The 23,878-nt window shown below is 41.3% G+C and overlaps 1 protein-coding gene across 20 annotated transcripts in view; it reads left to right on the top strand.

Annotated features, from left to right (window-relative positions):
• ppp1r12a (protein phosphatase 1, regulatory subunit 12A) overlaps positions 1 to 23,546 on the top strand; it is a 196,279-nt gene extending 172,733 nt beyond the window's left edge. For 18 of the 20 annotated variants that reach the window (XM_078219518.1, XM_078219515.1, XM_078219517.1 and 15 more), the window contains 7 exons: positions 5,575 to 5,591; positions 5,982 to 6,123; positions 6,912 to 7,016; positions 9,856 to 9,903; positions 10,684 to 10,734; positions 19,983 to 20,155; positions 23,314 to 23,444. In XM_078219518.1, coding sequence (XP_078075644.1) covers positions 5,575 to 5,591; positions 5,982 to 6,123; positions 6,912 to 7,016; positions 9,856 to 9,903; positions 10,684 to 10,734; positions 19,983 to 20,117 — 498 coding nt within the window. In that variant the 3' untranslated portion in view covers positions 20,118 to 20,155; positions 23,314 to 23,444. Of the gene's footprint in view, positions 1 to 5,574; positions 5,592 to 5,981; positions 6,124 to 6,911; positions 7,017 to 9,855; positions 9,904 to 10,683; positions 10,735 to 19,982; positions 20,156 to 23,313 lie in introns of all 20 variants that reach the window. The other 2 variants (XM_078219507.1, XM_078219500.1) reach the window with 1 other exon arrangement.
• Positions 23,547 to 23,878: the final 332 nt, after the last annotated feature.

Below are 23,878 nucleotides of genomic sequence, written 5' to 3'. Positions count from 1 at the left end.
AAAAAGGAAGAGTGTGTATGTGCGAGCAAGTTACATATATATAACTTACCTGTTTGGGCTGGACAGCTGCTTCCTGTGTTGCCATTTCTGTTGTGCATTCTTTCAGCAGTCCAGGAAGGTTAGCTTTATTTTGGTCCATTGGGACAGCAACTGAGAAGTAGTCACTACTGTTATTGGCAAAGTCTCAAGAATCTGAATTCTAAATCTAGGGGAAGGGACATAAGGTTTTAGTAATGAGATTGGAAACAAACTTTGAGGCCTGTGACACAACGGAAAGAATCCAGTTCTAATCCTTCCAGCCATAGAATGGATTCCTGGATAAGTTCAAACTTAACATTTGCAGCAATCATAAGCTTGGGGTGCTTCACCCTCATAAATGGGCCTGACAGATGTAGGACACTGTAGAAGCATGTAAAGCTCTGTAAGCTTAAATTCAAAAGATAATTTAAAAGTAACTTTTGCTCGCAAGCTTGTTCTGAAATTGTTGCTGCAAAGCGTTAAATTATAAAAGTGGCTCAAGTATCTTGGAAGAAGATTGCTTGTATTTAATATTTGACTGTTACATATCAGATTTATAGTCAGTAATTATTTTTGATATGTCACTTAATCATCTTGTATTGTGACAAGAGGTCAAGTTGTTACTAATTATCAATGCAAATGCCATTCTAGTGCTTTACTGCTAAAATTGTAAGAACAAAATGGAACTTTTGTTTTTGATTAAAATATTGATTTCCACATGAAAGTACTTGAAAGAAATAAATGATTGTAATCTGAATTAATATTAGTGCCAAAAAATGCTTTTGATATAGTTGTCTTTGTGTGAGTGCTTTATTTAAAGCCTTTATAACGTGACACATTCAGTAAGTGATAATTGTGAATTCCAAATTTTGTTAATGTTGGACTTTGGCTGTTACTTTTACTCCAGCCTCATACCGTTGAAAAATTTACAATCAGAATTGCTCATTGCTCCATAATTAGAAACCGCTGCAATGATCTGTTTAAAATCATGAAAATTAATATCCTGACGTAGATGAATATCCCATCATGGACACCAAATTAATCGTTGACCCTGGACTTCAGCACTATGTCTGGAGTGTATCACCCAGTTTATGCCAACGTTTGTGTCCCTTTCATCAATATTCTATCAATCAGTTGAGATTGTTCGCATCTACAGTAACTAACCTCCCACCAGGATTCTCACTATTTACTGTTTGGATTAACCTTTTTCCACCAATTATAAAACAGATGGGGCACCTAAGTCCTGAACTGACCTTTCTTTATTAACATTAGAATCTTGGCACTGAAGTACAAATATTGGGCACGCAAATAATTATTAGGCGGCACGGTAGCACAGTGGTTAGCACTGCTGCTTCACAGCTCCTGGGTTCGATTCCCGGCTCGGGTCACTGTCTGTGTGGAGTTTGCACATTCTCCTCGTGTCTGCGTGGGTTTACTCCGGGTGCTCCGGTTTCCTCCCACAGTCCAAAGATGTGCGGGTTAGGTTGATTGGCCAGGTTAAAAATTGCCCCTTAGAGTCCTGGGACGTGTAGGTTAGAGGGATTAGCGGGTAAATATGTGGGGGTAGGGCCTGGGTGGGATTGCGGTCGGTGAAGACTCGATGGGCTGAATGGCCTCCTTCTGCACTGTAGGGTTTCTATGATTTCTATGATTAAAATTCGGAAGTAGTTACAGAAGCAGGCAAAGGTTACCATCGTGTCTTGGTAGTTCTGCATTAATTAATTATGCATTTGCTGCTTTTTTCGGCCACTGAGATTGATGTAAATTGTTGCTGTTAATTTAGATTTTGAATTTTTGGTTGAGGAGTAAACAGGATTAGATAACCAATAATTGAGTAGATTGAAGTTTGTAGGTTTGCTGTAGCCCAAGTCCTTAAATTGATGTAAATTAATAGGATGACAGGCTGCCTCACCTTCCTCGGGGAGGCTTAGGCTAGTCTTACTGATCGACAGGAAGTGCAATCCATCCCTTCTAGATGCGCCTCTCCTGCATAAATTCATCCTATATCTGTCCTCGCTATCTTAAATCACACCTCTTTTGATCTTAAGACCTGTACATCTAAATGGCATTCACACCTGTCTACATCCGACTGTTGGAGCACTACTTCTCATCCATAATATTTGATGCAACCGAACACTGCTCTAAGTGCTAGAAATAGAACGCTCCACCTTCTATTGCAAATCAATGAAACAATGGAATCCCTCTGGACATGTTGCTTACTCCCGAGCTTTTCTTGGCCTTCATCTCCAAAATGGTGCCACTGTGGCCCAGATAAATCTGGAAGTTGTTTGTCCCATTCGTGAGCTGATTGTGGGACTGAGCAAGAAGGACAGAGCTCCAACCAGATAGCCTTGGTGTTTGGAGTTTGAATTATTGGTACTTATGATGTACATTAGTGGTTTGTTTACAAGCGGAGGGATTTCAGTGGGTTAGTATGGTGATCTGATGAGTGACAAAATGACAAACATAGAAACATGGAAGATAGGAGCAGGAGGAGGCCATTTGGCCCCCCGAGCCTGCTCCACCATTTATTACAACCATGGCTGATCATCCAACTCAATAGCCTAATCCTGCTTTTCCACCATAACCTTTGATCCATTTGCCCCAAGTGCTCTCTCACTCAATCAGTGTGATTAAATATATGGGAATGAGATTTGGAAAGGGGAGTAAGTGGTGAGAAACTGAATAACTCTGTACTGCAGAGCACATGACGAGAAATTTCAGACTATTGATAACTTGTTGAAAACAATAGCTCAGTCGGTGGCAGGAGTCAGGAAAGCTAACTCCAATATCAAGAACATAAGAACATGGAGCAGGAGGAGGCCATCTGGCCCCTCGAGTCTGCTCCACCATTCAATATGAACATAGCTGATCTTTTTGTGGACTCAGCTCCACTTACCAGCCCGCTCACCATAACCCTTAATTTCTCTACTGTTCAAAAATTTATCTATCCTTGCCTTAAAAACATTCAATGAGGTAGCCTCAACTGCTTCACTGGGCAGGAAATTCCACAGATTCACAACCCTTTGTGTGAAGAAGTTCCTCCTCAACTCAGTCCTAAATCTGCTTCCCCTTATTTTGAGGCTATGCCCCCTAGTTCTAGTTTCAACCACCAGTGGAAACTTCCCTGCTTCTATCTTATCTATTCCCTTCATAATCTTATGGTTCTATAAGATCTCCCCTCATTCTTCTGAATTCTAATGAGTATAGCCCCAGTCTACTCAGTCTCTCTTCATAAACCAAACCTCTCAACTCTGGAATCAACCCAGTGAATCTCATCTGCACCCACTCCAGTGACAGTATATTCTTTTTCAAGTAAGGAGACCAAAACTGTACACAGTACTCCAGGTGTGGCCTCGCCAGCACCTTATACAGCTGCAACATAACCTCGCTGTTTTTAAACTCCATCCCTCTCGCAATGAAGGACAAAATTACATTGCTGCCTTAATTACCTGCTGCACCTGCCAACCAACTCCTTGTGGTTCTTGCACAAGGACACCCAGGTCCCTCTGCACAGCAGCATGCTGCAATTTTTTACCATTTAAATAATAGTCCATTTTGCTGTTGTTCCTACCAAAATGGATGACCTCACATTTACCAACATTGTACTCCATCTGCCAGACCCTCGCCCACTCACTTAGACTATCTATTTCCCTTTGCAGACTTTCAGCATCCTCTGCACACTTTGCCCTGCCACTCATCTTGTTGTCATCTGCGAATTTTGACACACTACACTTGGTCCCTAACTCCAAATCATCTATGTAAATCGTAAACAATTGCGGTCCCAACACTGATCCCTGAGGCACACCACTAGTTACTGATCGCCAACCAGAAAAACACCCATTTACCCCCACTCTTTGCTTTCTGTTAGTTAATCAATCCTCTATCCATGCGAATACATTACCCGTAACACCGTGCACCTTTATCTTATGTAGCAATCTTTGGTGTGGCACCTTGTTAAATGCCTTCTGGAAATCCAGATACACCACATCCACAGGTTCCCCATTGTCCACTGCACATGTAATGTTCTCAAAGAATTCCACCAAATTAGTCAAACATGACCTGCCCTTCATGAACCATGCTGTGACTTACCAATGGGACAATTTATATCCTGATGTCTCGCCATTTCTTCCATGATATATTCAAGCATTTTCCCTACTACAGAAGTTAAGCTAACCGGCCTATAGTTACCCGTCTTTTGTCTACCTCCTTTTTTAAATAGTGGCATCACGTTTGCTGTTTTCCAATCTGCGGGAACCACCCCAGAGTCCAGCGAATTTTGGTAAATTACAACTAGTGCATTTGCTATTTCTCCCGCCATCTTTTTTAGTACCCTGGGATGCATTCCATCAGGACCAGGAGACTTGTCTACCTTTAGCCCCATTAACTTGCCCAACACTACCTCCTTCGTGATAGTTTTTAGGTTCTCACCTGCCATAGCCTTCCTGTCATCAATTTTTGGCATGTTATTTGTGTCTTCCACTGTGAAGACTGACTCAAAATACCTGTTCAATGCCTCAGCCATTTTCTCATTTCCAGTTATTACATCCCCCTTCTCAACCTTGGGTATTATATTAGGTTGGAATATTTCAGGTGCAGCTGATTGTTTGCAAGACAAGTTCCGATCAGAGAGCTGTATAAAACTTTAGCCCCGACTGTGTGACATAAAGCATATTGGATGCAGCGCAGAGGAGCATACATAAACTGATACCTATCTTAAGACATCTGTGTGAGGAGCTTTAAAAGATTGTTTCGTTTAAGAACAATAGGAGTGGCAGATGTTGAAGTAGATGAGTAGAACTTTGCTATTGTAACTAAAATTGCCGCAAACTTAAACCAGCAACATGTGTTCAAGTGTGGAAAAATATTAGCTTAGATTATATAACCTTACACAGGGGAGGGAAATTCATGTATTAGATTGTGCAGGAAGGCAGATATTGTGGGAAAATTTGAGGGAGAGCTTGACCGATGTTTGACCTTGTGGGTGAACGGAAATAGTTTTTGAAATGACCAGATGGACACTGGAGCTCTTTCTTCTCTCGACTTTATTCTGTTTCTCATCTAGTGGGATTTAGAATTATGTATAGGATTTAAATTGACTATGTATAGCTGCTCTGAGAATATGTGGTATTACATTTGGGATCTGTAAACTTACTGGAAAGAATTTGAATGCTTGCTGATGAACGTGGGAATTTTTAAATGGAAATGGATAATTTTGAACATTATCCTTCTGATTATTCTCCAGTGTAAATGAATTAATCTTTACGGTGCAGAGTTTATTTAAATAATAGAGTGCTTAACCATTCAACTTTAAGACGCTTTTTAACATCCCTAACTTTTTTTTTAAAATAAAAGATGTCTTGTTTGCAACTTAATTTAATCCTGAAATTGTGTTAAATGCAGGATCACATTGAATTTGGATGAACTGCTCACTCCCTGTCTTTTAAGGACAAAAATAAATCATACCGTTGCTCAATTTGTTTCATAGTTTACTCAATGGTTTTTGTCATAAAAGATTAGAAAATTGCTAAAATTCAATCTTCTGTTTCTTTCCAGAATGACAGACTTTCAAGGTATGATTTTGTTCATTGTTATGCCTTTCCAAGATATGTACTTTGCTACACAATCAAAGGTACAAGCAACATGGATTTCTTTTAAAAAACCACATAGACTTGGTGAATGTCTGATGTGCATTTTGCTTGGGAGTTAATGGAGGAAGTGTGTCATCGCGGCTCTGAGCATAATTGGGGAAGTCAGTTTACAAAGATTTACAGCTTTGTGAGAGCGTTAAGCTGGGATTTTGCTGGGAAGATTACCAAAATAAGTTTTTTTTTAAAAAAACCCACAGTCCTCTGGAGCTGTTGCATGAGGATTTATTTGTTTGCAATAAACTTCTGTTCCGCATTACCTGATCATAGCACCATAAAAAGAAATCAAGCTGATGATGTCCACTTGTTTTACAGGTTTGACTCGGGGCTTTCTAGTACTGCACATAACGAGGGTTCCGACCAGTTAACTAGTCGAACTAATTTCTGTCCCTCCAGAGGAAGCCGGCATGCTTCACAGAGCAGGGCAGAAAAGGAAGACGCATTGGATTACAAAAAGGTGACCGGTGATGTGATGTGTTCTCTGTATTTGTGTTTCGCCAAAGGGTTTAAATATTGTAAAATAACCTTTGTCCCTGATTTGCTTGTATCTGGATGCAAAGCAACCTCTTGAGTTAGAGTTATAGCTTAATGCCCTATTCCAGGACCTGAGCACATCAGTTGAAACTGAACCATCGGGGTTCATGCTTCTCAGATGTGCTGTTAAACCAAGGGTCCTGTTTGCCTGCTTGTTTGGACTAAAAGATTCCACGACAATTTGTTGAAGCTTAGTGGAGTTCTCCTGCTGTCCTGGAGGCAATTTTATTGCTCAACCAAAACCGTTCATTTACTTTATTTGTGTGTCATGCCGAGGTGCAAAATGGCTGCTGTGATTCATAGAACATAGAACAGTACAGCACAGAACAGGCCCTTCGGCCCACGATGTTGTGCCGAGCTTTATCTGAAACCAAGATCAAGCTATCCCACTCCCTATCATCCTGGTGTGCTCCATGTGCCTATCCAATAACCGCTTAAATGTTCCTAAAGTGTCTGACTCCACTATCACTGCGGGCAGTCCATTCCATTCCAAAAAATAATTGATTGGCTTGAAGCACTTTGTGATGTCACTGCGTCATGCAAGGTGTAATATAAATGCAAGTTCACTCTTGCTAAGAGCTACCAGTTTTGTCAAGCAGAACAATATATGGAAAGGATAATGCTCCAATTGGTGGACAGTGGTATTTAACTTGGAATTCCACATTTAAATGCGACTAGTATTACAATGATTGAAGTTTGGTATTTTCACAGCTTTATGAGCAGTTCCAAGCAGAGAATGAGAAACTAAAGGCCAGTCTACATGACACAAACGTGGAACTGAATGAGTTGAAATTGCAATTGGAGAAAATCACACAGGTAAATCTAACAGTTAACTACTTGTTGGGAAAAAGATGAATAGATGCAAACATTTGAAAAAAGATATTCTGTGCCACAGAAATTGAAGATTTGTGTCTGAATAACAAATGTTCAGTTTATTTTGCATCGCTGTATTCAATTAAACACAATCCTACGTAGCTCTTATTGGCTAGGTTTTGTCTTGGCATTGTAAATGTAGATGCAAATCGCAGTTTATTTTGCCCAATGGAATCTTAGTCACCATTGGTCAGTCTCGGCTTCAGTTGTTAACGCACCACAAAATACATCTGGAACTGATCAAGGAACCAGGCAAGGAGGAAACTTTAATCACTTGCACCAAATCTAAACTGAGGAGACGGCAGATATTCTGAAAGATAATAAGCTCCCTATCCGATCAGCTAATTTCATTCAATCCACATGTTTGCCACTGTTATAAAACAGAGGTGGATTCCCCCTCTCAGAACTAACACCGAAACAGCCAAAGAGTGAGTGCCTGTAAAAGGTGTGAGAGAAGTGGTGTGACCTGCTCTTCAGCACCTCCTAGTGGTTAAATAAAAATAAATGCCTGACACACTCTCAAAAACCAACACGTAACAATTTATTTATCTAACTGATAGTGAACAAATGAACTAAACTATGAACAAACCATATAAATCTCTTCTAACTATTCACGGATAAAACAAGATTCTAATGGTATGCTGTTCAAATAAATACAATTCCCACTCATTAACAAAAATACCATTTCGTCACTCTCTAAATTACAACCAAGTTTCATTCTTCTGGAATATTCTGGGCCTTCTGTGTTGAGGGGTGGTATGGTGGCACAGCACTGCTGCCTCACAGTGCCAGGGACCCGGGTTGAATTCCCAGCCTCGGGTCACTGTATGGAGTTTGCACATTCTCCCCGTGTCTGCGCGGGTTTCCTCCAGGTGCTCCGGTTTCCTCCCACAGTAAAAGATGTATGGGTCAGGTGGATTGGCCATGCTAAATTGACCTTAGTGTCAGGGGGATTAGCAGGGTAAGTATGTGGGGTTATGGGAATAGAGCCTGGGTGCGTTTGTGGTTGGTGAAGACTCGATGGGCCGAATGGCCTCCTTCTGCACTGTCGGGATTCTATGATTCTTCTGTCTGGAACTTCTTTCTTCTTTGGTATCTTTGTTTTCTCTAAGACATAGATGAAGCTATGAGAGCCTGCAATTCTCTCTCTCGAAAGGGTTGAGAGCTGTTAGCCCCAGCAGGTGGCAGTTGCTCTCTTTTGTCCCACTGCCCCCTTCTTTTATACCAGTGATGACATATCAATATTTCCCATAATAGGATTGTCAAAATGATCAGATTCAAATTTACTAGGTTTTTGGTATCTAAGTGACTTATTAAAATTGATTGGCTAAATTCAAAAGCCTGTTGTCTTGGTAAAAACTGCTGCTTGGCCTTTCAATGCACATGTTTCAGTTTGGGCTCTGTGTACTTGTATTTTTTTTCCACTCTCGAAGCACAGGAAAAGCACCAACTTTTAAAAGGACCACACAGTGCTTTCTCCACCCCCCCCCCCCCCATAGCATTTTATAATTTTACCATTCTTACAAACATCAAATTCTAACTTCCTACCTCCCAATCTATAATTACTCTACGCAACTTCGCAAAAATGCATCAAACCTCTCTAATTCTTGTTTCTCTCGGATACCCTGGCAGTCACCCATTACCTCTGTGCCTGTGTAATACTTAGCTGTGGTGTGACCGCCTCTCTAAACATGCTATCCACTTAATCTTCAACCTTGTGACTTAGCTGCTACTTAAGTTCCACAACACTCAAATGTAGCGATCGAGGGCACTTTGTGCTTGCATGACTTCCCACATCCTGCAGGATGTACATTCCACATGGCTCACTGCACTGACAGATCTTAAACTTTGTGTTTAGTACAGTATGGTATAATATAACTCACTTGTCACTCACCAATTGTCTTTTCTGTGCAGAGTCTGGAAAAGCCAATACTTAGCAACCCATCAACTTGGAGGACTTCTGTGATGTTCCTTTTAGATTTTACCTGTAAACTCCTGGCTCTCTCCGCTGCTTTATGATCTTTCTTTCTCGCTCTCTCTCCGAACATGAGACTATCACTAACTGTTGCAAAAACACCTCTGGTTACTTGTGTACTGTACAGGAGTAAATCTTATTTGGCCTGGCCTACATGCGACTCCAATGCCACAGCAATGGAGTTGACTCTTCACTGAACTATGGAAATGCCCACTGAGTTCAGGGGCAGTTAGGGATGGATAACAAATGCTGACTTTGCCAGTGATGCTCACATTCCCTGAAAGAATTGGGAAAAAGATGCAGACACTCAATATTGCCAAATTAATTTGTTTGCAAACAATTAGATTATTTTGGATGAAAACATTAAATGTAGAGCTTTGGATTCACCAGGGCATTCAGACTCTCCGCAAGAACAAGTATTGATGAGCAAAGATCATTTAACTGATTACCTGTGTTTCGCGTTTCTCACTCTTCCAACATGAGCTTGTCTGTCTGCACTTAGTTTACATTTCCTGCAGTTTAGTGATTATGGGGTCTGTTGACTTCAATTTCGAAGCTCCAAATTGTACTTCAAGAATAGCTAAGATGTTTTGATTGGTTTGGGAAAGGGGAATGTGAAATATTTGTCTTGAAGCACTTTTGGAAAGGGAAATTGCAACTGACGTCAGTGGTCTAAAAATGTCACTGATAACTGTGACTTAAAAATGCCGTTGAATACCCATATTTAATCTCTGGTATGTTGAGTGTAACCTGATTATGAACCAAGGAGATAATGCTAAATACACATGGCCTAACGTTGTTTTTCAGAGGCAAGAAAGGATAGCTGATCGGTCGCTGCTAGAGATGGAGAAAAGGGTAAGCTTCAGTTTATAGTGCAGTCCTGTGTATTACTGGTAATGAAAACTTTGAATAAATTCAGGGAATTACTGTATTGATTTAAATGACATTGTAATGTCTAGATTAACCTTCCTGGATTTATAATCTATTTGGAAAAAAGGTTTTTTCTCAAACACAACATATTTAGAAAGTGATATTTTAGCTGAAAGTGGTCATTGTGATTTGAAGGGTAAGCTCAGAAATGGATCATGCATTGAATTGCATTATAGTAATGGTATCAGCATTGCGACTTTTAATAAAACTGCAGTAGCAACTGTTGAAAGTTGAAAAATGTCTGAAAAAAGATGGTAAACAATGTGTTACTGTTAGAGAATGCATGCCATCTTGTACAGTAGAAGCTGACTTGTTTCAATCACAGACCACAAGCATTTCAGTTTATTCAAGTTCTGTTCCTCAATTATCAGATATGCACAATTTGTGGACTGCATGTGTTCTCAAGTGCAGTCTTCCAGAGATGGGCAGTTCCAGAATTGTGCTCAGGTTGGTTAAAAGCCATGGTACAGGGTGTAATTGGTTCAACAGATCCAGAACATGCAGGTGTCCTTCCATCACTCACCAGAAGAGCGCACAAACTTTCACTGAAGTGGAAAGCTGTTTGCTTTAAAAAAAAGTGAGCCTGGGCAAGCAGAGTTATCTTACTGAAATAATGGGTGACGACTTGGAGGAAGAAGTGATTTACCTAAGCCTCAATTTTGCCTATCAATGCAAGTGGTGTGACAATTTGCCATTATCCAATAGGAAAGAAGAGCTTTGGAGAGGAAGATCGCAGAGATGGAAGAAGAGCTTAAGGTGAATTATTGTTCGTCAATTAATTTTCTTTACATGAGATTTCTTTTTGTATTAGTTGAACATAAACTCAAAATCCTCCAAGGATATCTTTTAAATGGCACTTTAAGTTTTCTGTTGTGGAAGTTAAATGAGATTTGCATGCTAACTTTTGATGTATAACAATACAATTAATGTTTAAATGGCTGTTGATCAAATACGATTGAATACATTGAGATGAGTGATTGTGACAACAGAGTAAAATTGCAGGAAGCAATGCAATATAAATGAGTTTTGAACTATTTACCAGAATGTTATATGGCTATCAGAATTCTTCAATGATTTTTTTATAACTGAAATTATAACTGCTTGATTTGATCTTGGAACTAGCAGCCATCGGCAGCATCGTTTTCTTTTAATGTACATGATATATAAAGAGGCTGTATCACAATGCATTTGACAGAACCTGAAGGCCCTGGTTTTCCCCTTGGTTCAGTTAGACGACTGGCACAATTGTTTCCATGCAATCAAATAAACAGATTTGTGAGGTTCAGTTAAAAATGTATTTTCTAACAGTTAAGTCAGAGGGGGGAATCTGCTGTTAACTAAGACAGTAAAGCATAAGGGAGCATTTATCATTTTCTTGCACATGGTGCACAGAGGAACTCAACTCTATCCCTCTGACGGTGCAATTTTTGTGGGCTACCGTGACCTGGTTGATTTTGAGCCTCTGCCTTCAACAGGGCAGGTGTCAAGTTTAAACTAGTTTACTTCATGTTCAGATGCTTGTTTGGGTTGTATTTTGTTATCCCTCAACATCCTGCAAAATCATGGTGCTTTTTCAACATCTCGCCTTTGTTTCAGAACTGCCGTCCTATATTGGGTGATTTATGCTCAGTAAAAGTAATTTTCACTTTATCACGTGGTGTCAGGTCCCAGCTTCATCAAATTGGAGAGAAGCACAATGTTAAGTTTTGCAGACGATGGTCTTTTGCACAGAGGTCTGAGAGATTGAAGTTCTTGACTTTAATCAATATGTATTTATTTTATTTAACTGGGCCTCACTGAACAACCATCATTTTGTTCCTTGATTAGATGCATGTTATATTTTGGATGTTTCAGCAGTAGTTTCTGGCTTTTAAGAGTAGGGGCAGCAACTACTTGCATGCAGACATATTCACTAAGTTGCAATGGGTACCATTTCTCGAAATCCTTTCTACTTAGAGAGCAAGTTTGGAGACATCAGAAATTTTTCTTTGAGTATTTGAGTCATTGCAGTATACAATTGGCCTCTGATCCATGCCGGCTCCCTGTGGAGGAATCCAGTCATTCCCATGCTCTATCCCCATAGCCTTGCAAGTTTATTTCCCTCAAGTGCTTATCTAATTCCAAGCCCAATTCAGATTTTTGGATTTCACCACCTTTGTAGGCAGCAGGTTCCAGGTCACTACCACTTGCTGCATAAATAAAAGTTCTTTGTCTCCCCCAGTATCTCTTGTCCAGTGTCTTAAACCTTTTACCATCAGCTAATGGGAGCAGCTTCTCTTTGTCTTCCCTATGTAAGCCAATCATAACCTTGTGCCTATCAAATCCCCGCTCAATCTTCTGTGTTGCAAGGGGAGGGGATCAATTTTCAACTTTCTCAACTTGAGCTCAAGTTCCTTATCTCTGCGGCCATTCTGATAAATCTTCTCTGCGTTCTCTTAGCGACCCTCACATCCTTGCTAAATTGTGATGAGCAGAGCTGAAAGACCATCCTCTAATTGTGGCCTAGCCAGAGTTTTATAAAGGTTCAGTGGAAATTCCTTGCTCTTGTACACTCTACCTCCTATTTATGAAGCCCAAGATCCTATTGACTTTGCCAAGTACTATCTCAATATATCCTACTCCCTTCAGCTAATGCATTTTAGAAGGTCTAATACAGATAGGAAATGTACAGTAAATGGCAGAACCCCTAAGAGTATTGATAGGCAGAGGGATCTGGGTGTACAGGTACGCAGGTCACTGAAAGTGGCAATGCAGGTGGAGAAGGTAGTCAAGAAGGCATATGGCATGTTTGCCTTCATCGGCCGGGGCATTGAGTTTAAAAATTGATAAGTCATGTTGCAGCTTTATAGAACTTTAGTGAGGTCGCACTTGGAATATAGTGTTCAATTCTGATCACCACACTACCAGAAAGATGTGGAGGCTTTGGAGAGGGTACAGAAAAGATTTACCAGGATGTTGCCTGGTATGGAGGGCATTAGCTATGAGGAGAGAAACTTGGTTTGTTCTCACTGGAATGACGGAGGTTGAGGAGAGACCTGATAGAAGTCTACAAGATTGAGAGGCATGGACAGAGTGGATAGTGAGAAGCTTTTTCCCAGGATGGAAGAGTCAATTACTCGGAGGCACAGGTTTAAGGTGCGAGGGGCAAGGTTTAAAGGAGATGTATGAGGCAGATTTTTTACACAGAGTAGTGGGTGCCTGGAACTCGTTGCCGGGGGAGGTAGTGGAAGCGGATATGGTCGTGACTTATCGGGGGCATCTTGACAAATACATGGATAGGATGGGAATAGAGGGATATGGTTCCCGGAAGGGTAGGGGGTTTTAGTTCAGTCGGGGCAGCATGGTCGGTGCAGGCTTGGAGGGTCGAAGGGCCTGTTCCTGTGCTGTAATTTTCTTTGCTCTTTGTTCAAAGATATCTGCACATTAACCCCCGAGTCCTTCTGTTTCTACATACTCAGAATCGCGCCAGTTTCTCTCGAGTCTCTTGCTCCCTTCTGTCAAAATGCACCAAGTCACATTCCTCTGTTAAATTCCATCACCACTTGCCTATCATTCTGCGAGCCTACCTTTTCCCTGTTGCAGCCAATTGGTAACACCATTTGTCACATCTCCAAATTTAGTATCACTGTTAAATTTTGAACTAATTTTCTGTATACGTTGGACTATTAATTCTGGATTAGTCATTTTCATTTTAAGGGGCTCGATTATTTCAGACCATTGTCAGAAACTCAAATTGATCACTTCTAAATTCAAAGCCATTTTCGGTTGTGAATTAGGCAGAACGACCTTTACTGTTGGGCATCGTTTTTCCTTGAGCATCCAGGAAGGAATTAAATGAACTTTTTGAGATTAATTGCTTGCTCCGGCTCATTTTTAGCAGGCTGCTCCTCTCGCCCTGCAACAAAAAAGGAACTCACTTTTATTCTTATTAAAACTTGTTTTGTCAGACTGGGTTCTTGCTGGTATCCATCTGACCAGGGTTTGCTGTTGAGATCCATTAACTCGAAGAGCAGAAGTTGGTCATTCAGCCCCAGGAGCTAGCTCTGCTGGTTTAAAAACATAGAAAAACTACAGCACAATACAGGCCCTTCAGCCCACAAAGTTGTGCCGAACATGTCCCTACCTTAGCGATTACGAGGCTTACCTATCACCCTCTATCTTACAAAGTTCAATGTACTTATCTAAAAGTCTCTTAAAAGACCCTATCGAGTTTGCCTCCACCACCGTTGCTGGCAGCCCATTCCATGCACTCACCACCCTCTGAGTGAAAAACTTAGCCCTGACATCTCCTCTGTACCTACTCCCCAGCACCTTTAAACCTGTGTCCTCTTGTGGCAACCATTTCAGCCCTGGGAAAAAACCTCTGACTGTCCACTCGATCAATACCTCTCAACATCTTATCCACCTCTATCAGGTCACCCCTCATCCTTCGTCTCTCCAAGGAGAAAAGGCCGAGCTCACTCAACCTATCCTCATAAGACATGCTCCCCAACCCAGGCAACATCCTTGTAAATCTCCTCTGCACCCTTTCTATGGCTTCCACATCCTTCCTGTAATGAGGCGACCAGAACTGAGCACAGTACTCCAAGTGGGGTCTGACCAGGGTCCTATATAGCTGCAACATTATCTCACAACTCCTAAACTCAATTCCTCGATTGATGAAGGCCAGTACACCATATGCCTTCTTAATCACAGCCTCAACCTGCACAGCTGCTTTGAGCGTCCTATGAACTCGGACCCCAAGATCCTTCTGATCTTCCACTCTTGGTCATTACTGCTTTAATTGCTGTTCCATGTTTTTCTTTTCTGTGCCATCCTTAATATTCAAGTAGTTATCCTGATCCCTGATAAAGTTGACTTTACATCATGCACTGCTTTTTGGAAACATGCCCCCACATTCTTCTTGCATTATTTTTGTGCAATGTTTCTTCAGTTCACTGGTGCCTTGCCTCATTAACATTCTGAGATTGTCTGCAGTTTTGGATTCCCCGTTAGAAGGAAGAGTATTTGCAACATGTTTATATGAAGGTACCTGCAGTGGAATGTTTTCTAAAGGCAATCTTTAATCATTGCTGTCCTATCACTAATTCTTCACATGAAGAATTTCAGTAGCTCTATCCAGGTGAATGAACTTGCTTCAGGAGTTCATTTGTCACTCGATTGCTCAAATTTAATTTGACATTTTGGCCACTGAGAGGATATGTTGTTCTTGGTTATGGAATCCAAGAAACTAGCCACAGATTACTTGGATTACATTTTTACGATGCCACGTGCATTTTGATCATTTTTAATATCAGCTCATCAGTGGTTCAATGTGTATCAAGCATTTCTAGAGACTTCAAATAGTCTCTGGTTCTTAAATCAACGGCAGGTGGTGAACGTCATTGACTAGATCCTAACTGAACCAACCATATCAAAACTATGGCAACACAAACCGGACAAAGTACTTGAATGTGTGAATTATCTTCTGACCCCTCATAATTTCTCTATCGACGGACACTTGAGTCTTGAATGTGGTTTGTTTCCTCCTGAAACTGCGCACCATCTTATTTTGAGCACCTGTTTCTGTTCCTTCACCTTTGCTGTATTAATATCCTGTAATTCCCGACCTAGCACCCTCAGCACACGGACAGCAGTGGTGCAAGGAGAAGGTCCACAAGCATCAGGAGTTAACAAATGGCTCATAAAAGCATTGGATTGCCTTGCAATTATAAATGTGGTTCCTGGAAATCTGGCTCGTTTTGGCCATAAACAGCCAGAATGATCAGTGAAACCTCTGCCTGTGCGTGTTTTCATTAAGTTCTCTTAATCTGTATGTGTATCTTGCCCTGATGATACAAGTCATTTCACCAACTGTCCGGGATCATCAATGACATTTTCTGTTTGCATTGCCTGATTGAAAATGCAGTGGATATGTATAGAAGAAACATTGTGCTTTGACGCCTCGTGGGGTTATGCTGTAACGCCTTTCTCGACGTCATAGAATCTGTGCTTACATTGAAAATAGAACCTTCAACATAGCACATTTAGGGGAGGTGGTGGCATCATGATATTGTCGCTGGACTAGTAATCCAGAGATTGAGGCTAATGTTTTAGGTTTGAATCCCACCACAGCAGCTTGAATTTGAATACAAGAAAAAATCTGGAATAAAAACTGTATTGATGACCATGAAGCAATTGTCGTACAAATCCGTCTCTTGGGTAGTAGTTTGGCCGTCATATGACTCAAGACTCTGTGATGTGATTGACTCTTAGCTGCCGCTCCTCGCTACAAAGTCTACAAAAATGAGCAACATCGACCCAGGCACCAGAAATAACACAGGCAAACTCAGCCCTGTTGACTCTGCAAAAGTCGTCCATACTAACATCCGGGACTTGTCCCAAAATTGGGAGAGCTGTCTTAGATTAGTCAGAATCAAATAACCATATCAGACACCACCATCACTATTCTTGGACATACCCAGCAAAGATGATACAATCGGGAGGGAATTACCCTGGGAGTCTCATGACCATAAGACATAGGAGCAGAATTAGGCCACTCGGTCCATCGAGTCTGCTCCGCCATTCAATCATGGCTGATGTTTTTTCTCATCCCCATTCTCCTGCCTTTTCCCCATAACCCCTGATCCCCTTATTAATCAAGAACCTATCTATCTCTGTCTTAAAGACACTAAATGACCTGCCCTCCACAGCCTTCTGAGGCAAAGAGTTCCACAGATTCACCACTCTCTGGCTGAAGAAATTCCTCCTCATCTCTGTTTTAAAGAATTGTCCCTTCAGCCTAAGGTTGTGCCCTCTGCTTCAAGTTTTTCCTACTAGTAGAAACATCCTCTCCATGTCCACTTTACCCAGGCCTCGCAGTATCCTGTTAAATTTCAATAAGATTCCCCGTCCTTCCTTCTAAACTCAGAGTACAGACCCAAGTCTGCTGCAGGTGGTGAGAGAATCACCAAGAGGGAAAAACATATTTTACCTTGTCCTGACTAACCTGCCTGCTGCAGATGCATCTGTCCATGACAGTTTCAGTAGGTCTGACCACTGCACAGTTCTTATGGAAACCAAGACCCATCTTCATATTGAGGATATCCTCCATTGTATTTTCTGGCACTGTCACCATGCTAAATGGGTCAACTTCAAACAGATCTCGTAGCTCATGACTGGACATCCACGAGGCGCTGTGAACCATCATCAGCAACAGAATTATACTCAACTAAGCAATTAGGCAATCAACGGATCAGATATAAGCATTACAATCCTCCCACAACCAGCTATGAATGGCCGGCAATTAACTAACTGGAGGAGGAGGCTCCACAAAGATCTCCATCCGCATCGATGGTGGAGCCCAGAACACCAGTACAAAAGATCAGATTGAATCATTTTCAACAATCTTAAGCCAAAAGTGCTGGGTGTCTGATCCATCTTGAGGTTCCCAGCATCACATGCCAGTCTTCAGCCAATTCGATTCACTCCACACGATATCAAGAAATGGCTGAAGGCACTTGATATTGCAAAGGCAATCGACCCTGACAATATTCCGGCAATTGCACTGAAGACTTGTTCTCCAGAACTTGCTGCTCCCTGATGCAAACCGTTCCAGTACAGCTACAATTCTGACATCTACCCGGCAAAGTAGAAAATTGCCAAGTATGTCCTGTAGACAAGAAGCAAGACAAATCGAACCTGGCCAATTACCGCCACATCAGCCTACTCCATCAGTAAAGGGATGGAAGGAGGGTCATCTACGGTGCAGTCAAGCTGCACTTGCTTCACACTAATGTGCTCACTGGCACTCAGTTTGCTATCTACCAGGGCCACCCAGCTTCTGACCTCATTGCAGCCTTGGTTCAAGATGGACAAAAGAGCTGAATGCCAGAGGTAAGTTGAGAGTGGCTGATTTTGATATCAAGGCCACATTTGACTGAGGATGGCATCAAGGAGCCCTCGCAAAACTGGAGTCAGTGGGAATCGGGGCAAATGCTGCACTGGTTGGAGTCATATCCAGCGCAAAGGAAGATGATTGTGGTTGTTGGGAGTGGGTATTCTCCGTTCCCAGACGTCACGGCAAAAGTTCCTCGGTGTAATGTCTTTGGTTCAACCATCTTCAGCTGCTTCAATGATTTTACATTCATTGTAAGGTCAGAAGTGGGATTTTTACTGATGACTGCACAATGTTTAGCACCACCTGCGATGACTCAGATATTGAAGCAATCCATGTCCAAATGCAGCAAGACCTGGACAATATCCAGGCTTGGACTGACAAGTAACATGTAACATTTCTACCACAAATGCTAGGCAATGCCCCTCTCACAACAAGAGAGGATATAACCACTGTCCCTTGACGTTTAATGGCATTGCCATCACTGAATCCCCCACTATCAACATTTTGGGGGTTACCATTGACCAGAAACTGAATTGGACTAGCCTTATAAATACTCTGGCTCCAAGAGCAGGTCATAGGCAAGGGATATTGCGGTGAGAACTCAACTTCTGAATCCCTGAAGCCTGTCCACAATCAACAGTCATGATGTGGAGATGCCGTTTATTGCTACCAAATAAACCTGTTGGACTTTAACCTGGTGTTGTTAAACTTCTTACAATCAACAGGGCAGAAGTCAACATTAACGAAACACTCTCCCCTTGTCTGGATGATTGCAGCTCCAACAACACTTGAAGCTTGACATCATCCAGGACAAAACAGCCTGTTTGATTGACATGCCTTCAACAAATGTTCACTCCCTCCACCATGGACACACAGTAGCCACAGTGTTTGCATTTACAAAATGTACTGCAGCAACTCACCAAAGCCCCTAAGACAACAGCTTCCAAACCTACAACTACGACCACCAAGAAGGACAAGGGCAGCAGTTCCTTCCAAGCCGCTTGTCATCCTGACTTGGAAATATATCACCATACCTTCACCATCGCTGTGTCAAAATCCTGGACTCCCGCCCCTCACTCCCAAGCAGCACTGTGGATGTACTGACATCATATGGACTGCAGCTGTTCAAGAAAGTAACTCACCACCACTTTCTCGAGGGCAACAAGGGAAGGGCAATAAATGCTAACCTAGCCAGTGATGCCCACACCGCTTGAATGAATTAAAAAACAATTTCCTAAGGTACTTCACTGGAACATTGGACAAAATTTAACACTGAGTCATATGGGAATTATTTGGGCATATAACCAAAAGCTTTGTTAGACGTATGTTTTAAGGAGTGTGTAGAACAGAGGGAGGAGTAGGGTGACCAAGAGATTTAGATTGAGTTCCATAGTTCAGCATCTAGGCAACTGAAGGCATAGCCACCAACGGTGGACTGAAAGAGTTTGGAAGTGATTGAGAGGCCAGATTTACTGGAGCACAGACGGGGAAGACTGAAGCTATGGATGGATTTTGAAGTTGAGACTAAAGGATTGAATTCAGTCTTGTATGACATGTGAAACTGTTGTGGAGACATGAAGCTCCTGTGCATATGTTTATGATGGGTGACTGTAGCCTATTTGTGACCTATCACCACACTTTTCCTTTTATTCTCACTAACCATTGCTGATAGGTTCCTGTGCCTTTGCATGTGTAGTTTGATGCCTTCTCAATTACTGCGTAAAAATTTGCTTGTGTGTGTATGCACACAATTTAATTTGTCTTGGCAAGCAGACAACACATGTCATATGTTGTTAAAGACATTAAAAACTGCTCCATTGACTGAGCTGAAAGATCCAAATCCAGAATTGCATGGAGACTTTGTGCTGTATGGTATAATTTGTATTGGTATTAAAATTGATAATTACTATTTGAAAATCTAATACATTGTACAAACTTGTTGTCTTGTCATCATACTGCCTAACTCCTTGTGAGTGGGACACCCTACAAGGTTTGTGTCCTTGTGCCAAGTGGAAAATTGGGCACTGATTATCATTTTGTTAACTTTTTTTTTTCTTTCCTTATGCCTGCTTTTCATTCTGCTTTCCAATTCTGTTTCTTCTCCTTGTGTTTTGATCCCCTGCAGAATCTGCATCAAGTAAAAGAGTTTCAGACTCTGAGGCAGTTAAATGAGCGGTTGCTGGCTGAGAATAGGGCTCTGACCAGAGTGGTTACCAAGCTTTCTGAGTCCTGTAGGCAGCTCCAGGCTGTGGACTCGTAGCTCCTTCCCTTTTCTTCATTACTTCCCTTCACAGCCAGGCAGGTGTTAAACTTCAGTTAAGTTTCTAGTCCCACTTTTTTGCAATCTTTTTGAGTGAGGACTGCTTCTGTTTGCTGCAGTGCTTCATCTAAATCTGTGGAATGCAAATGTCTTGCTGCTTTTGAGAGTTGGGCAATTTGATGTGATGTGTATATTTGTGCTGTTTCCAGTGTGGTTTCCTCCATCCCACCATGCTTCTTTGAGCAATCTCTCAGGAGCTACAGTATTTGAGTTAGGTGTGTAGTTAAACATAGCCTACACGTTTCCCAAGAGCTTTATTTGCACTGAGCAGCATTGTTAAGCGTTGCCAATATAAATTGCATGATTTTAACTTCACTGGAAACTGGGTAGCACACTAGAATTAAATTGCTATTTGACTTCCTTTCATTTGTGTTCCTTTGTGGTTAACATGAAAGCAGTGCAATTCTGTCCGAGCTTGCCTGTGCAATTGTAGTTAGGAAGGGTTCTCAGAGGCTTGAGGTAAAATGGCTTCAAGCCAAGAGAAATCTCGTGCAGCATTTCTAAGAAGAGGTACCAGTGAGGAGAATTTTCCATCAAGTACCTTTGGTGACCTCAAGATGTTCCAAAGTGCTCAGCTAATGAAGTTCTTATGAAATGTAATTACTATTGTAATACTGGAAACTTAACAGCCAGTTAACACACAGTTGAGGCCCCAACTACATACATGGGTTGAGGGATAAATATTGCACAGGAGACCTTGATTCCCAGTGTGTCTTTATCGTGCTAAGTGAGACCTTTCACTTGAGACTGGGCCTCAGCTTAACATCTCAACTGAAAGCCAGCTCATTTGAGAAAGCAATGCTCCCTCAGTACTGCACTGAAGTATTGGCCTCTTATGGGCTCAAGTCTCCAGAGTGGGACTTGAACCCACAATCTTCTCGTAGGTTCATAGCAGCGAAGGTGGCCATTCGGCCTATTGTGTCCACACCAGCCAACAAATATCCGACTTCACTAATCCTGTTTTCCAGCGCTTGGCCTGTAGCCCTGGAGGTTACAGCAGTGGAAGTGAATATCTAATCTGATTCAGATAAGGTTGCTACCAGTGAACCATGGTTGTCATCAAGGAAAGCCCAAAGTACTATGAGCCATTTCATAGTTAAAACAAAAATTTGCAGTAATAGCAGTAACATCTAGGCTCTATTAGTCACCAGGATGTTCTGGAGTTCGATGAGTTCTTGGGTACAAGTTCGCACAATGACTTAATGTCTGTGTGACCATTACAGTTCTGTGAATACAGCGTTGCATGGTCCAATACCAGGTCCTGATAGCTTTGTTTTTTTCTAAGGAGAGTTAGGGAGAAAATGCGACTTTGCTCAGTTTGCAGTGAGGAATATTATTGTGGAACAGGCAAGAGAGAAAATCCTGCAATTATGTGCACAATGAAAGGATAGAACCTTCCTGTCTTTGTGGGATGGAGATGTGTGACATTAACTCCATATTTATAGCAATGTGATTTATACAAGGGTGAAGCAGTTTTTGAAATTCTCACTTTTACATGTGATTAAACATAAAAACTATAGCATAATAACGAGCTGTACTTCTGTGCTTTTCCTCCTCACAGGCACTCATGCTAATTCCATTTGCCTGTTGTATTCTGTTATCTTCCTTTTAAACACTATCCATCTATTAAATGTTGACATATGTTCTTTGCCCTGATTGCTAACTCTGCAACCCACATCCTTGAGGACTTAATCTCTCCAGTGTTGGATTGCAGCAATACCAGTCTCCTCACCTCTAAACCCCACACATTATTTTATGCTACATCCCATTTAAAGGGCCATTGGCTGCAGATATTGTTTCCTCCGAGGACAGTCAGTGGTTATCTCTTACCGGCCTGCTGCACCCCAGTAACCTGTTAGAAAATGGGTCTTTTAATCTGTTCCAGAAATAATTGCAGGCCATGATCATCTCTCAAAGTAATGCCTGCTGCTTAATTTGCAGTAAATGCTGCAATTTTAAAACTGGTGTGGTTAAGTTGCAGTCAAGTTAAATTTAGGAATATCTCAATTTACTCGACAACTTGCTGATTTACCCTGCTGCCTGTGCAATGGAGAGGGAACTCTTAACTAATGTGATGATGTGAACACTGAACCCAGCTACAGTCTAAATAAATCAAATCCTAGCCATAGCCTAGTTTAGGATGGTGCAATTGGGCAATGACCTCTGAGATCAAGTACCTGGAGAAAGTTGATGTTTCCTTCTCTGTTTTGGGTTCAGCGATAAAAGTTTGAAGTTGATTTAAAAAACATTATTATATTACACTGGAGTCCTTTATTTTTAATTTTTTCATGAGTTAGTTCTTGCGTATGATTTCTGCCTCTCTGAGCTCTGTTCTGATCCCACGACTCAAAAGTGTCGGCTATAAGTTGATGCTGCCAAGCCCAGAGGAGTTCCTAAACAGGACTGTGACTCATAAGCTCAACTCATCATTGGGTATGTGTTGCAAAGTTAACACACTTAAAATTGGCTGCAACCACTAACAGTTGAAGAAAATTGCCACTGTACCATTGCAATTGAAAACTAACTAGTTCCCACGAGGAAAAATTTCACTTTGAAGTGTTAAAACGGAAAAGAAAGAACCTGCATTTATATCGGACTTCAGAACATCCCAAAGAACTTTACAGCGAGTGAGTTCATTTTGAAGTACATTCATATTTCAGTGTAAGGAATGCAGCAGCCAATTTGTGCAGAGCAAGCTTCCACAAACTGCAATGGAATGACCAGACTTGCTGCTTCGTGCTGTTGCTTAAAGAATTAATATTGGGCAGGAGACTGGGAAGAAGTCGCCTGCTGCCCTTCGAATAGCCCCAGAGGATTTTTTAGAGGTGTCTAAAAGGCAGCAAGGGTCTCAGTTTGACATCTGTCAATTATCTCTCATTCACCTGATTGTTTTAATGTACTGTGTCTTTGAGATGCTTGAATGTGACTTCAAGAAATAGCAAAAAGACTGAAAACTCCAAGGCTGCAGTAACCTTCGCGAGCACAGATATGAAATTGTTAATGCTCCACTCTCAAAATCTGTACATGTTCCCATTCGATTTTGTACAGTTTTGTTTATAATCCTTGCTATCAACTTTGTGTGCAGGCTAAACGTTACGTTAACAGTGGCTTAGCATGTTCTTTGCTTTCACTGCAGATGCTACCAGACTTGAAAGCAGACAACCAGAGACTGAAAGATGAAAATGGGGCTTTGATCAGAGTCATCAGCAAACTTTCCAAGTAAACAGGATTCTGACTGCTGTTGATGCCATTGCATGAAAACTGATCAACTCTGAGCTGTATCACACTCACTCTGCAAAGTGATGGAAAGGAGACGGGAGTGACTGAGCAGGCTTCCACCTTGAAGAGAATCATCTTTCACGAACCTGTTCAATGTCTTTAATATGTATTATTTATATATATATATATGTGTATATAAATAATATTTATATAAGCCATTTTAACAGATACTGAAACTGCTGAAGAAATGGAAAGACTGAAAATCTTGTTTACAGTAATATGAGGAAAGTGTTTGAAGGCAGAAGCGCCTCGATATTAAACCAATAAGCCTTACTTGTACATAGAACTCCTGTGTCAGCAAACTGCTTTCATTGTCACAGCAAAGACAGTTAAGAATACAAGTAAATTTTATTGTGCCACAGAATTGTTTTCCTTTTTCACATGCTTAAAAGTGTTTAATATTTGCTTAACCACCCATGTGC

The sequence above is a fragment of the Mustelus asterias genome, chromosome 9, assembly GCF_964213995.1.
Source record: "Mustelus asterias chromosome 9, sMusAst1.hap1.1, whole genome shotgun sequence".
In the NCBI taxonomy this organism is placed as follows: domain Eukaryota; kingdom Metazoa; phylum Chordata; class Chondrichthyes; order Carcharhiniformes; family Triakidae; genus Mustelus; species Mustelus asterias.
Note: the sequence above shows the minus strand (reverse complement) of the source record. Positions and strands in the feature narration are given on the sequence as shown.